Source organism: Camelus ferus, chromosome 10 (assembly GCF_009834535.1).
Source record: "Camelus ferus isolate YT-003-E chromosome 10, BCGSAC_Cfer_1.0, whole genome shotgun sequence".
Taxonomy (NCBI): Eukaryota; Metazoa; Chordata; class Mammalia; order Artiodactyla; family Camelidae; genus Camelus; species Camelus ferus.
In genome coordinates, this window is record NC_045705.1 from 67,020,686 (window position 1) to 67,036,236 (window position 15,551).

The window sequence follows — 15,551 nt, forward strand, 5'->3', positions numbered from 1 at the left end:
AAAAAGATCTGTGTGACACCTCTCAGCTAGTGTAGTGGAGTCAAGAGTGCCGACCCGGCTGCTTAACGCCCAAGCCATGGTCCTTTATGGGGTTTATAATTTAAACGGGCCCAAAAGCACGAGATTGGCTGGGGAAATGCCCTGATCGCGGTTGGGCTGCTCGCATGGCGTTGCTCAGATACCTCTGGCCAGGCTCTGTCGACGTCCCCAGCCTGCTAGCCCGTCGGGCAGCTGTCGAGCCGCGCGCGGGAGCCCGTTCATGGGCAGGGCCGGCGCGGCTCGGGCGGCCGATGCCCCGTCGCTGACCCTCGCGCGAAGCTGCGCACACCGAGAGAAGACATCTTCCCGGCCAGGCCTCCCGCGCCCGCGGCGGCCCGAGGCGGCGGGGTGGGCCCGGGGGCCTGGGACTGCTCGCGCACCCCTCCGTGGGGGGCGCCCCGACTCGCCGGGGGCGGGGTCACGTCCCACCCAGGCCGCCGGGGGCACGGGCGCTGCGGAAACCTGAGCGTGGCCGGGGCGCAGGGGCTTCCAGGGCCATCTCCCCGGGCGCCTCTGGCCCGCGGTGGGCGCGCGAGCTGCCACCGCCCCCGGGCCGTCGCGGAGACCACTCCCGCGCCTGGTACCCGTGGACGCCCTTGTCAAGCGCCCGGAGCTCCCCCCGGGGGAGCCGAGCCCAGGACAGACATGCTACTCCCGTTTCCTGCCCCTTCGGAGCGGCGAGGAGTGGGTGAGGCGGGGCCGGGCTGCTGCACCGAGGAGCCCCCCGTGCCGAGGGCGGACAGGCCCCGCGGCGGGGGCGCCAGGGCCTGCCCGGGGATGGCGGGCAGGCCGGCCTCGGCCCATCGGCCGGCGCGCGAGGGGAGGGCAGCCGGCGGGAAGGCGTCCCTTCCCTGTGCCCCCTCGCCCTGGGCAGTCTGGCCGGCTGGGCCCAGAGGCCTGACCCCGGGAGACCCTGCTTTGAGGCCGGCAACAGCTGCCCTTGCCCAGGCCGTCCGGCCCCCAGGTTGTGTGACTGTGACGGGCTTGACTAGGGCAGAGGGCGGTTGAAGGGGAACGGGGGTGCTTCTCCCCACTGCTTGGGGGGGTGGTTGTGCTTTGTAGGGGGTCGGGGGGGGGTCACGATCCTCCCAGGAGAGGTGGGGGAGGGCCGCGGGCGCAGCTGGCCGGCGAGGGGCGGGGTCACAGAGGCAAAGTGTGTGTTCGAGCGAGGGCGTGTGGGGGGCAGGGCGCTCGCGGAGGAGGATCCGTGGCCTGTGCGCAGGCGTGAGCAGCGGGCCGGGCCCGAGCCCTGGAAGAAGGCCGACGGGGAGCGGGGGCGGTGGGCTGGCAGGAGGGCGGGAGGCTGACGCGAGGGGGGGCGGGGAGCCGCGTCGGCGTCGCCGGGCGCGGGCGATTCGAGGCCGAAGCTTCCGCGCGTGCGCGCGCCGGCCGACTGGCCGCGTTAGGGGGGAGTGACGCGTGCGCGTTCACGTGCACCCGGGAGAGCGGTAAGAAGCGAAGAGAGGCTTGAAAAGGGGTGGGGGGGGGGTGGAGAGGTGAGCAGGAGGAGGGGTGGGGAGGCGGCGCCTGCGCAGTCCACCGCCGAGGAGCTGTGTGTATGTGAGAGTCTGACGGGTTCAAAATGGCGGCGGCTGCTTCAGCGGCTCCTCCTGTGTGAGGGAAACAACACCCCTCCCCGGCGGCGGCGGTGGCGGCGGCGGCGGCGGCTCCCAGAGCACCCTCCCAGCGGCTGGGCCTGTCGCCGCTCCGTCTATCCTGGGCAGGGGGCACTCCGGGAGGAGGGGCAACGCCAGGGGGCCCATCCCCCGGAATCCCTCCTCTGCGACTGGGGAGTAGCCGGGGGCTCGTCCCGCAGCGCGGAGCCCGGGCTGAGGGGGAGACGCGAGGGGAGCCCGGGCCCCCAGTCCGGCGCGCCGCGCCGCTCCCGCCCTCTCCGCCCCCCGGGGCCGGGGCCCGCGTTCCGGGGGGCCGGGGCGGTGCGGGCAGCCTCGAGTCGGCCGGTCTCAGCTGATCGGCCCCCGCTCCCGGGCTCCGGAGGCGACCGAGCGGCTGCTCGCCGAGGGCACGGCGAAGAGGGCGCTCCCCGCGGCTGGGGCTGGCCCGGGCTGCTGCTCGGGCTGCTGACCGCTGGCCTGGGGGAGGCGGGGGCGCCCCGGGCTCGGCGCCGAGGGGTCGCGCTCCCCTCTCCTGACGCCTCCGACTCCCGGTCTCCAAAGCCAGAAGAGGACGTTTGATTCAGCAACTGTTTCCTCTCTTTTCCGGGTCGCTCTGACCCTCTGGATATTGGGTTGATCCACGGAAAAAACCGAAGACGACGTTTGGGATTTAATTTTTCCTCTCAGTTTTTGGAATCTTTTACTTCTCACTTGGACAAGAACTCACGAGCAAAATCCCCGGTGAGATTCCCCCTCCTACCCACCCCCCCCTTGAAGTTTTGGTTCACTGTGTTATCTAAAGACTTAATGTAAAGTTTCTATTTCTTTTTCCAATGGGTGAACGAACCGTTGAAAGGCCTTTCCCTGGAGGAACCCGGCGAGATTTGCCATTTTTCCTCTCCGGGCCCTGGCTGCTCCCAAGCCCGGGCGGTCCTCTCCCAGGGGGTGCAAGCACGGTTTCCCTCCCGACTTGGGGCGAGGGCTTCCTCCAGGAGGGCTCTGCCACGAACTGCTCTTGCAAACTATGTCATCGGGTCCTCTGGTCTCGTAGCAGTTTTGAAAGGATGCTATTAACGTGGCCATAATGTAGTTGACAAAAAAGAAAAAAAACTGCATTCCCTCTGGAAGCCATTATCCGTGAGAATATTTAGGAACAAGAAAAACCTTTCTTGGTATTGGGGATCGACCGTCGCGCAAACCATTCTTTAATTTTGGGGGGAGATGTATTTTACTTATATCTATAGGTAAAATCGTTTATTTTATTACTTTGTCCAGAAAGATCTGAATGATTTTTGTTTCTCATTTGCAACTCTCTTGAATTTGTTTCAGAGTTGTACACATTTTGTGTCGGGGTGGAGGGAGGGTTGGCTTGGGAATGAAAAAATCCGGGGAGTCTAGGAAGGAAGGCGACGTTGCATACGGATTTACTAGAGGTGTATGGGAAATTGTTTTGTGAAGTCTTTATTTAAATCCTAATTTCTTGTTCTCTGTTTATGTAGTTACTCTGTCCTTTCCTTTAGTTTCTAATTACCGGTGGGAGAGAACTAATTTGGTTAAGATCTGGATTATTAGTTCAGTGTCTGCTTCACCTGGTTAGCACTCTTGAAATAAAAGTCCTGCCCCCTCTCCCCCCTGCCTTTTTTTGGGGGGGGGGGCTAATGGTGCCATGAAGGGTAGCCTTATTGTAATCCAGTAGGGACAAGCAAGTGGTGTAACCCGTCCATAAGGAACTGAAACCAACATCTTTTGCCTATAGGCCTCAGGCAGTTCTAATGTGATTAATGTAGATCATGACATGGAACCACTAGCCCTAGAACAGAGAGGTCCCAAACTGATGAGGAACCAGATTTCTCAGGGAGCCTTTAACTTACACATATCTTAAATACTCCTTTCGGTGGAAAGAAAGCTTGAGTTCCAGGATGAGTTCTCATCTCTGCTCATATCATTCATTATTCTTTAGTGTTGCAATCTGGTTCCTAAGGAGGAAGAGGAAGGCAGACCTGGAGTGGTTTCTTTCTGTAATTTCAACAGAAGAGTGAGAGATGGAACCCGAAGAAGAAAGGATTCGTTACAGCCAGAGATTGGTTAGTATTCTTGTCTTTTTTTTTTTTTCCCTAGTTTTGAAGCAGAATAACTATTTTGTTTCCATTTGTGAACATGCTGTGATTAAAACTTTTCAGGTAGCTTTTCTCTGCACCAGAGGAGGAGGGAAGGTGTATTAATATGTCATTTGGTTTTTAGGCCAAGTAGTTAGAGCCTTAATATTTATTCTGTTTGGAAATGGATTTATGTGTAGCCTTTGACTTCTACAGAAACCATTGTAAATCAAAGGATTTTGTGGATTACAACGTGACAAGGATTCGTAATTTTGCAATAATGACATTGTAATAAATCTGATTAAGTTAGATTAGAATATAAATTTTAGGGGCAAAACGAGGAAGGATAATTTTATATAATTTTTTTTAGATTATGGTGTGCCAAGATTCCTCGCTTTGAGATGGGGAGTAGAACTATGGATTTTTTTTTTTTTAACACAAGTTAACACTGATAGGGTTGGAGGGAATTGAGAAAAGGTGGAATACTGGATACTGATACAGTTCTGTATTTTGTATCTTGGGAGGGGTGTATGAGATATATCTTGTTGAAAGAATTTTTACTTAGTTATGATTTGGAAGGAATTAGCTTATATGTCCACATGAATACTTTGTCCTTTGGGTGCTGTTTTCCTCTCAAGATTTCCCTATTGGAGTTTAAGAATTTGATTTTTGTTTTCCCTAGTCAAAGAGATCTTTATTAATATTCTCATCATATATTCATTTCAGAAATTTGAATTTGTTTTTGTAGAGTGGGATATGAGGAAAGCTGCAGAATTGTATTATACGAAATTTGGTGAACTGGAAGATCTAGAAGATTACTAAAGAAATTTATGGTAGTTTTATTTGGCTCTGCATTTTAGACTGAATTTGGAGGAAAAAAGAGTGATTCTCTAATCCATTTTCTAATGATCTCCACTCTTTGAGTAATGGCTATTATTTTTTCTCCCCTTAATGTGACTTAAAAAGTTGTGGAGTGTATTGGAAGTATATCCAATAGGCAGTATGTTCTGGCAGTCTTTATTTCAGAGATTGACTTCTTGTATCCCAATCTATGTGTTGAAATTATAATTCTTTATCTCTAACTTTTAGAAGTAAAGTATATCATTGGTTGAATTTTTTATGTTTAGGATTTATTTTTGTTTTGACATTGAATTCAACTTTTCTTTGAGAAACGATGATAAAGAGGATGCTGCAAAACTCTCTTCCCAGTTAGTTACTGCTATATGGAATTCATTTTTATCATGTCAGATGGGTAGAATTGTTGAGCTGTTATGTAAATATCTGAGAGATCGAGGGATCCAGTCTTTCAAAGCAAGTTTTCTGATTTTTTAACAAGGAAGGAAGGTGTAGTGGTAAGGAAATCCAAGGAATCTGTGACTTTTGTCCTGTTAAGTTTTTTTTATTTAATTGTAAAATGATTGCTACCTGTTGCACACATTAACCTTTTCCTTATCTAGCATATTTTTCTTTTGGTTTATGTGCTTTTGTGGCAGTGTTGTATATAAGAAGGTATATCATATATTTGGGGAAATCTTTCCTAGAATTTTGTGTAATAACCTTGGAGTTTAGAGTGACTGATGTCTTTTCCTTTCTCAAATTACATGACAGAATTATATCTGAAGTGTAAATCCTTTTCATGAGATAACTTTTGATATGAGAGCATATTGGTGGCTTATTTGAGTAGCAGTCTGCCTGCCAAACTTTTAATATATCTGTGGCTAGTGCTCATATTACAGAATTCTCTACTGATTAAGTTAGACATTTGAGCAATTTTAAGACAAAGGCATAAAGTCCTACTTTTACTGTAGTTATAATGCTGTGCCTCTATCAAGTATGTCAAAGTATAAAACTTAGTTGTTGTTGTTTTTTTTTTTTTTTGCAGTTCCTGGCCATGGAACATAAAGTTAGAAATAGAGACAAAACAACAAGTTTACTAATTTGGCTTAGTAATTAAAGTTTGTGTGGTCTCATATGTTTGTCAAATTGAATTGAATCACCTAGTACATTAATTATAGTGTTATTGAGTATTACTTCCGTATTGTTTTAGAGGACAAAACCTAAATGGTCATTCCTCTGTGATGTACCTTCAGAACAGCCTCTTGGGAGAGAAGATGTAGTACCAGTATTAACAGTCTCAGTCCAAACTCATTTTGGAAGAAGAGTGACTTTTTGTATTCAGGACCCTTTACCTATCTTTAAAAAAAAAAAAAAGTTGTTACCAATAAGAATATGTATTATTCATGATTGAATAGATCCTTTTAATACTTTTAGCCGACATAGTTATTTGAAGTACACAGACTGGATTTGGTAAAATAAAATTTGATGTTTATATCATCTTTGTGACAAGTCATTTTAAAAAAAAATCAGAATAACTAGTTTTAAAAAATTGACTTGTCTTCTGCCAAACTATTATTGTCTGTTACATGTGGAAGAGAATTTTACCTTTGAAGATGGTATGTATGGGTATATTCGGGGCATAAGCTCTACTTTCTGGAGCTAGAATGTGTACTTATTTTGCAGTATAGGAAATATAAGGGAGGGAAAATAATATTTTGGCTTTTCTTAAGACATGGTTTGGTTTTGTGTATAGATTCCTAGAACAAAGCTAGATAGATCTCCATGGCAAGTTGATATATCTGAGGAAATATTGTCGTGAGAAGCTTCAGTTTTCGTGATGGTTGAATATTTGGCTATCTTGAGGTAACAATGATTTATTTCTGTATTCCTAGTAAATTTAGATGTAGGACCTTTTTGTGAAACATTGACAGCTAATTATGGGACTTTTTTTTTTTTTTTTCCTTTCCTTTTGATTTCTAGAGCTAGAGTGTTGGAGTAGTTTTGGATGTTTGTCACAGCCATGTGTATTAAGTGTTCATTTGTAGGGAGTGTTCAGAATAGTATCTTACAGTTTCTTAGTCTAGAATGTTAGTTAAATCCTTAGCAATTGTAGTTGATTATCTTTTAGGTTTTCGAAATCACACTAATTCTGAGTAATCCTTATTATTGCATAGAAAATCAAGAGCAAAATAATATGCACCTAAAGTAAATGTTTAAGGTATAGTTATTTAGTATGGAAAAAATTCACTAGCCCCTGCTAAAGGCAATTTGTAGAAACAAATGAACACCTAAATCAATGTAAAAGAAAGTGGAGACCATATACTTCAGGGTAAAAGAAATTATAAAACCTGAATATTTTTTTCTCTTTACTTCACTTAAGCCTAGTAGTGTTATCTGAATGGGGAGATGCTGATTTACTTGAGAATTCAGCTTGCTCGTCCATCTTGATGATGAGATTAAGAGATTTTCTAAAAGATGTTATGCTATTGGGCATTCCGACCTGTTAATGTGCCTTATATATGATTCTCTCTGAAATAGCTAAATCATTCATTTGTTGCAAGGAGCTGGGAGCACTGAACCTGATGATATTCTCACCTTTCTTTGGGTTACCCTTGAAATTGTCTCCCCAGATTCAGCAACAATTACCAGATTATCACTTTTATAAATAGCTCCACTCAGAATGTCCCCAGTCTAAGGGTTTTCTGGCCAGGAATGGACTAGACAAAATAAAAACCTAATTTTAAGCCTTTTTCCCCTTAGCCTGAAAGTATCATATCATTAACAACTGAAACAAATTATAGATGGCATAACTTGTTGAATTTACTTATTTGTGATTGTTTCATTAGACTTAACCATCAATCTGTTGGTGGAGGAGTATGTTGTACTGAGTGTTGTAGCCTTCTTCCTGATGATGTAGGAAAAACTTGTTGTCCATTTTTTGGTTATTCAGAGTGCAGATGATGAGGGAGCTAATTCTTTATTCTTACGTGTCAGTCTTCCACAGTAAGATGTATCTTGGGGACCCTGAATGAGGACTGTATTTAAGCTCTATCACTTTCTCTTGTTTTATTTTGCTGAGCACTAATCACTACCATGTATCTGTCCATTAGAGTATAAGCTCCTTGACAATTGGGACTTTGTTTTTGTTTCTGGTGTCTATTGGATGCTTCGAATAGTGTCTGACACATAGAAAGTGCTCAATAAGTAGCCTCAAAAAGAAAGTACTCAGTCTACCATATAGAAAAAACTCAGTATTTTTTGATACTGGTGAAAGCTCTCATACTCCCATAAATACTTCTCTTTTTGTTCTTTTTAATTGAAGTATATTCGGTCTACAATGTTGTATCAATTTCTGGTGTACAGCATAATGTTTTAGTCATACATACACACATATATTCCTTTTCAAATTCTTTTTCATTGTAGATTACTACAAGATATTTAATAAAATTGCCATAAGTACATTTATTTGCTATGAGTTTTCTTGCGTGCTAGAAATAAACCACTAGAATGGAGGAGAGTTTGCTGTTCAAGGATGATCAAAATATCTGGATATTGGGTTCTGTAGTATGCATAAGAACCAGAAGGTCTAAGGTATAACAAGTAAAAACTTATACTTAGCCCACATGCCAGATGAACACATTTATAATATTTGGGCCATTAAAACAAGTAAAGTGTCTAGTTAACTGTAGAAGCTCAGCCTAAATTTTAAATCTTAACTCAACCCTGTCCTAAACTCTCTGTGTCAAGATTTTTGCTGACTTTAAGATAGCCTTAAAGTTGTGAAGTTGCAAGTGTTGGTGTTTGTGTTACTCTCAAGTCTAGGTTTTGACCATTAAGTCAGGGAATGGATACATTTAACTGTATACCATGCAGAGGGATGTAACATTATTTTATATCTTTCTTTTTCTTCTAGGGAAATGGACATCCTTAATCAGGTTTCATTAATTTGCTCTCTTTATCTCATTTTTGGAATAATACTGTATTTTTGCATTGTGCTTTCATATCAACAAAGGTTAAAATTCAGTAAACACTTATCATGTACCAAGTACTAGGTTAGGTTCTTTCAAATAACATTACCTTATTTAATCCTCAAAACAACTGTGTAATGGTATAGTTTTAAACCTTAATTTTTTTAACTTTTTTTAATTGAGTTATAGTCATTTTACAGTGTTGTGTCAAATTCCAGTGTAGAGCACAATTTTTCATTTATACATGAATATACATGTATTCATTGTCAGATTTTTTTTTTTTGCTGTGAGCTACCACAAGATATTGTATATATTTCCCTGTGCTATACAGTATAATCTTGTTTGATTATTCTGCATATGCCTGTCAGTATCTACAAATTTTGAAACAAACCTTAATTTTTTTTTATTATGTAAATAAAGGCTTAGAGAGCTGCCTTGACTTGACCAAGATTATACGCTTGGTAAGGGGTAAGGGTTGAAATCAGACCTTGAGCCATATGTTTCTTCTTTCACACTGTATCATCTCTCTTGCAGTGTGTTTCATACAGAAAACAAATGATACACATTCCTGTTGTAGGAAGTTGTGGACTGAGTACTTTATCTTTTTTTTGAGAATACCTTTAAAGTTTCTTCCCTAACACAGACCTGACTTAACATCCTAAATGAGATAGCTACAAATATTTGACAATGTTTGATCATGTTTAAAAAATTTTGGCACCTTTCTTTTTGTGGACTTTGAATTTACTGCACTTGATCTATTAAAATAGAAGTATTTGTGCAGTTTCTGTATATGTCAAGCCTTTTGTTTATGCATGTCACTCATATCATTGTTTTCTGTTTTAAATTTTAGGTTCTTGGGGGTTTTCTCTATCTGTGAGTACTTGGTAAAAACTTAAACCATAAAGATAAAAGGCAACAGATAGTGACCAAACGAGTGGTTTTGGCAAATACAGTGGTGAAGGCTTCCTTCAGGTAGGTAGAGAAGAAGAGGGAAGAGGGTGGCCTTGCAGGTAAAGACAGCATAAGCTTTACTATCAAGTGGAAAGCCTATAGCCATTAGATTAGTAGGACTGAAGTGCAAGATTTGTCTTGGGCCCTACCCCTACTTGCTGGATCAGAAACTCTGGGGATGGGGTCTAGCAATCTGTGTTTTAACAAGCCAGGTGATTCTGAAGCATTCAGAAGTTTGAGAACCACTGCTCTGGGGTATAGGTAGTAGAAATGAAAAGGAAGGGATAGAAGCAAGACATGCTGACAGTAAAGGACTGAAAAAACTTGGTGACTGATGGATAGCAGCATGTTATGATGAAAACAGTACTTCATTGGGGATCATGAGCTCTAAATCCTAGTCAAATCTATCATCAACTAGTTTTGAACAAGAGAACTGACCTACTATTGAGGGAATTGTACTAAATGATTTCTGAGGACTTTGGAGGCAGAGACAAATGAAGAATTAAGTTGGACTCTAGGATTAAGTCTGGGTTACCAGGAAGATCAGAGGGAGGAATTTTTGAAAAAGGGAGGAGAGAATGTGAGTGGGTGTCTTAGTTGGAATAAATTAGTTCAAAGCAGAGATTCTCAGCTGGGGGTGATTTCTTCCCCAGGGGATATTTGGCAATATGTGGAGACGTTTTTGATTGTAAGACTAGAGGATACTACTGGTATTTTAGTAAGTAGAGGCTAGGGATGCTGTTAAAACATCCCCCACAAGAAAGAATTACCCAGTGTTAATAGTGTAAGGTTGAAAACTCTGATCTAAAGAGAGAGAACCAGTAGATGGGTTTTAGGTTTCCATCCTGATCATCTGCTGTTAATCTTAGAGTTTTAGGTTTAACACAGAACATCTCGAAAGCACTCTCAAGATTGTATTCCCCAAGGCTTTGCCCAAATAAGCATGAAGCATAAATAAGCATGAAGCAGTTTTTTGTTTTTTTGTGCTTTTGATTGATTTTTCACAAACATGGTCATGGCAAATCCTCAACCTAGTTGTAGATTTTGTTGCTCCTTTTAACTTTTGCTAAGATCAACTAATTTTGGTAATCAAAGTAAGTATTCACTGTCTTGAGATCAATAATTAAGATATAACAAGAAACTTTCTTTTGATATTCTCAGATAGAAAAAAATGAGATAAAAGCTGTGGTGTTGGAGTGGACAAATATTTAAATATTGTTGATTGCCCTGTGGCTAAATAACCTATGACCATTCCTGAGAAACAACCTCATGATCTGTTTGTGGCCCTCAGTGTGAATTCAAGGTGGCCCCAACCTTAATTTATCTCTTTATTATCCCTGGATCACAAAAGTTAGAAACTCTTTTGTGTCAGGGCAGTAATCTAGCCAGCTATCTCTTGTTTCTGACAGTGACTTGAAGAGAATGTAGATTTGTAAATATAGTCATCATTTTATAGTACTTTAATCATTTGCAAAGTATTTCCGAGTTTTTGTGTCTTTTGATCATTTTATTCTTTTGATCATCACAGTTTTGGGAGTTGTTAGGACGTGGGGATTGTGCTACCATGTTACACAATTACAGAGGGTGCCATTCACATTTCTTAATCTATGTGAAAGACGTCCTATGTGAAAGAGTTCGGGAGTGTGAAGGGAAAAAAATGGTGACCCTTTTTAGGTGGATAAGGTAAAGGGAAAGCCACTCCATGTATTTGAAACAAAGAGAGAAAAAAACCCAGTCGGATGGATGATAGTACACATTAATTGAGTGTGTACTATGTGCTTGGTATTGGTGCTTTACATATTTTACTAATTTAATTCTCACCAACCCTTTGAGGTAGAGTCTATGATTCCCATTTTCTGGTTTGGAAACTGAAGCATAGTGCAGTTAAGTAACTTGTCTTAGGTTTTCCAGTTAAGTAGGGAAAGAACCAGGATTCATAGTATGCAGTCTGGCTTCCAGGCCTACTCACCTGCACTGCCTCTTTCTACTTTGTTGGAACACAGTTTGTAAATGCTTTGCTGATGAATTTAGGGTGTTCCCCAAGTCATCTTTTCTCATTCAGGAAATTCATTTACTTAAATGTTTGCTGAACGGTTACACTGTGCCAGGCACTTTCCTTGGATCTTGCTTTTTTAGAACTTCCAAATCCCATGGTTTCAGATAGCGCTGAATACTTTGAAGAAATTAAGAGGTTGCTGAAATACTTGTAGTGTGGGGAATTACTCCTTGAGCTCGGGTCATTGGTAAAGACTTCCTGAGAAGATGTTTTGTAACTGAGACCTGAGTGATCAGGAGCCAATCTTGCAAAGTTCAAGGGCTTAGGGGACCAGATGTGGATCAGCAGAGCTCTAGGTAGAGGGACCAGCTAATATAAAGCCCTGTGGTAGGAATGAGAAGATATTACAAGCATTTAACCGAATGTCAGACACCATGCAGGGCACTTGGAATATGGATACAGTGATGAGCAGGATAGGCACAGTCCCTGTGTCATCAAGATTGTAGTCTGTTGAGGAAGTCAGACATTAAACAAATACTTTTATTAGTAATATTATAGTTATGCAGAGGACTACAAAGATAAATACTGAATGCAATGAGAGTGTATAATAGGGTGACCTAAACTTCAGGAGTGTGAGGAGGCATCAGAGAACACTTTTCTTGAGAAAGCCTTTAAAGCTGAGACCTGAAGGGTGAGTAAGTGGTAACCAGGCAGAAAGGAGAAGTGATTATCATCTGCAGAAACCCTGAGGTTGAAAGGAATCTGACATGTTTGAGGAGTCTACCAACCAAACAAAACCAAAAAGGACAGTGTAACTGGAGAGAAGTGAGTGGTGGAGACAGTGAAAATCTTGACAAGGTAGTCACGGGTCAGGTCAAGTGGGGCTTTATATTGGAGGTAGTGGGAATGCAGAAAGAGTTCAGCTGAGGGGTAGTGTGCTTGGACTAGTACCAACAGCTGTTGTGTAGAGAAAGGATCAGGGAGAGAGCAAGAGTGGATTTGGTGAGACCAGTTAGGCAACCACAGTGGCTCAGGTAAGATAAGATGGTAGTATAGTTGAGAGTGCTGACAGTAGAATTAGAGAGCTTTTGAGAAATATTTCAGAAATGGGATCAAAGGACTTTTGTTCATTGGTTGTGTGGAGGGTGAGGTTAAGGGGTACAGATAAGCATGACTCTCAGGTTTTTCTCATGTGAATGACTTGTGGTACAGTCCTTTTTTTGAGATACAGGGCATGCTGAAGGAAGAGCAGATTTGGAGATTGAAGGGAAGAGCTTAAGTTCAGTTTTGTGTAAGTTTGGACAGGTTGAGTGTGAAGTGCCTGTGAGACGTCCTGGTAGAACTGGTAACTGGCTGTGATTCTGGGCTTCAGGAAGGGCTTATAGGTATACATCTGGGTTTTATCAGCATATGGTGGTTGAAGTTAGGTAGACATGGAGTGACTTAAAAAGGTAGTGGGAAGGAAGGGCGGGAGAGATACAAGGAAAATCAAGAGTGGTGATATCTTAGAAGCCGAGGGACTATGGTAGTTAACTGTTTTATCAGACTGTTTTAAGCATTAATGTATTTTTACTCACTTAATGCTTGTAACTCTATGATGTAGGTGCTTTTATTATCTCTATTTTATAGATCAGGAAAATGACACAAAGAAAGGACTATATAATTTGCTCAAAACTACCAAGTAGTAGTTGGAAAAGTTGGTTTTCGAACCCAGATTTTCTGGCTCCAGTTTGTATTCTATACTGATGGTGTTTCAAAGAGGAGAGAGTGGTCAACTGAGGTGGATGCTGCTCAGAGGCTGAATATGAGATTTCCGTTGGATTTGGCAAATGGAGGTTATTGGTGACTTTAAACAGGAGTTTCAGTGGCACTTGGAGGCAGAATACATTCTTCAAAATAAATGTGAGATCAAATAGAGACAGCGAATGAAGAGCAATTTAGAGAAATTTGGCTGTGAAGAGAGAAGGAGAGCAAGTTAGCTACAAGTGCAGGATCCAGAGAAGTTTCTCTTGGATTTTTGTTTATTATGTTTTGTTTTAAGTTGGAAGAAGAAACTATTGCATATTTTTGCTAATGGAATTATCAGCTGTTACTCCTTCCTCTGTTATTCTTCGTATTTAATCAGTTGCTATTTGGGTTTCTGATATTCATCTCCTTGTATCTCCCACTGCTACTTCTAGTTCTTACTCTTAACCTAGCCTTTTGTAGTAGTCTCCTTTTCGGAATTTTTTTAAGGTATCTTTTCCATTATTTCATATTTTGCACTTCCAAGATTCTGATAATGTTGTTCCAATTCTCTGTGACATTTCCATTCTATAAAGTCACTGATGATGTGGGACAGACTTTGGTTCTTGGCTTTGAATTTCAGCTTATAAACTGTGTAATCTTTTTTTGTTTGTTTTAAATTTGTTTTGCTTTTTTGGGGGGATAATTAGGTTTATTTATTTATTTATTTTTGGAGGAGGTACTGGGAATTGAACCGAGGACCTCGTGCACGCTAAGCATGTGCTCTACCCACTGAGCTATACCCTCCCCCCTAAACTGTGTAATCTTGGGCAAGTTACTTAACCTTGATGAACTTTAATTTTTCATGTGTGGAATAGTAAAAATAAAACCTACATTTTAGAAGTAGCTTATTAGTGCTTGGCTAAAGGTTTGCCATTGTAAACACAAACTCCTTAGCCTGGTACTGAGGCTTTCCCACACATTTGTGATATCCTGTCCCTTGTCCTGCCCTAGTTCTCATCCTCTAAAGCCAATTTGCAATATTGTTTTCCTAATCCTAAATATTGAAGGAAACCTCTTTTCTGAATCCTCATACTTTTTTCTCCCTACCTTATTATATATCTGAGTGCATACAAGATAGAAAGTTTAATTATGTCTAGATTATGTGCTCCTTGAGGATACAGCATAACTTCCCTGGCACACAGATAGCACAGTACTGTTTATATCACTAAGACTCTAACATTACGGGTTGGTTAACTTTGTTCTGAAGACAAAGTGAATGTAATAAAATTAATTTACTCCATTATCTTATTAACTGTTGATCATACTATAATTACCAGGAGGGTGGTGAAAAGGGGAGCCAAGGAACAAGAATTTGCCATATGTGATTGCCCCACTTGTTCTGGTCATGAGAGAAAGGAGGAACAGGCAGTTCTTATTCCCTGAGACCATCCAGTTACTCTGTCTCATACTGTGCTCACCAGGCTACTTTCATAATTAGTTTGGTTCCCCTGTTTCCTGATACTGGAAAATGGGTTCCTTGGATGATGGACATGAGTGTTCACAGTCAAGGCTAGGCATTGTGACGGAGTTAATTGATAGTCCTTTTGTCTTGCAGAGTTGAGTACTAGCCTACCAAGATCCCTTCTCTGAACCTTAAAGGAGAAAGAAATGTCCATTTAACAATAATAGTATCTGCACTCTTATGTGCGAAGGTTTGAACATGGTTTGTAGAATGCTAAGGTACCATACTTTATGCCTTAGCTCAGACCATTTTCTCAGGGGAGCATTTCTTTGACTAGGTCAGATCTTCCAGTTTTAAGTTCTCCTAGTATAGAATACCTCTTATGCACTTATCAAAATTGCCACTTTATATTTACTTGGGTCATTATTTGATTGTTTCCCTCTTAGAGCATAAACATCATTAAAGGCTGCTACAGTGCCTTTTCTCACCATTTTATTCCCATTCTTGGTATAGGGCCTGGTCCACAGTCAGTTGTTGATGGACTTTTTTTCTGTGATTGTGCATATCTAAAATACTTTCCCTCCCACCCCATTCTGTCTTCTTGGGTAAGCTCTTAGTTTTCCTCCAAAGCCTGGATGTTGTTCTCTTGAGTTCTCCTCAGTTACATTCCCAAGACACTTTATATGCATTTCTGCTGTAGGACTAGTTCTTTTGTGTTGTAATTATTTGACCATGAGCCTCTCTTCACCCAGATAGAGTAGACTCTTCTTTCCAGTTTTATTGAGAAATAATTAACATATATTACTGTGTAGGTTTAAAGCATACAGCATGATGGTTTGATTTACATATATTGTGAAA

The 15,551-nt window shown here is 42.2% G+C and overlaps 1 protein-coding gene across 2 annotated transcripts in view; it reads left to right on the forward strand.

Moving 5' to 3' along the window:
- The first annotated feature begins 1,624 nt into the window (after window positions 1–1,624).
- KDM2A (lysine demethylase 2A) overlaps window positions 1,625–15,551 on the forward strand; it is a 96,287-nt gene continuing 82,360 nt past the window's right edge. The window contains exons 1-2 of one of the 2 annotated variants that reach the window (XM_006179473.3): window positions 1,625–2,396; window positions 3,616–3,739. In XM_006179473.3, coding sequence (XP_006179535.2) covers window positions 3,698–3,739 — 42 coding nt within the window. In that variant the 5' untranslated portion in view covers window positions 1,625–2,396; window positions 3,616–3,697. Of the gene's footprint in view, window positions 2,397–3,615; window positions 3,740–15,551 lie in introns of those variants that run through there. The other variant, XM_032489955.1, reaches the window with a different exon arrangement.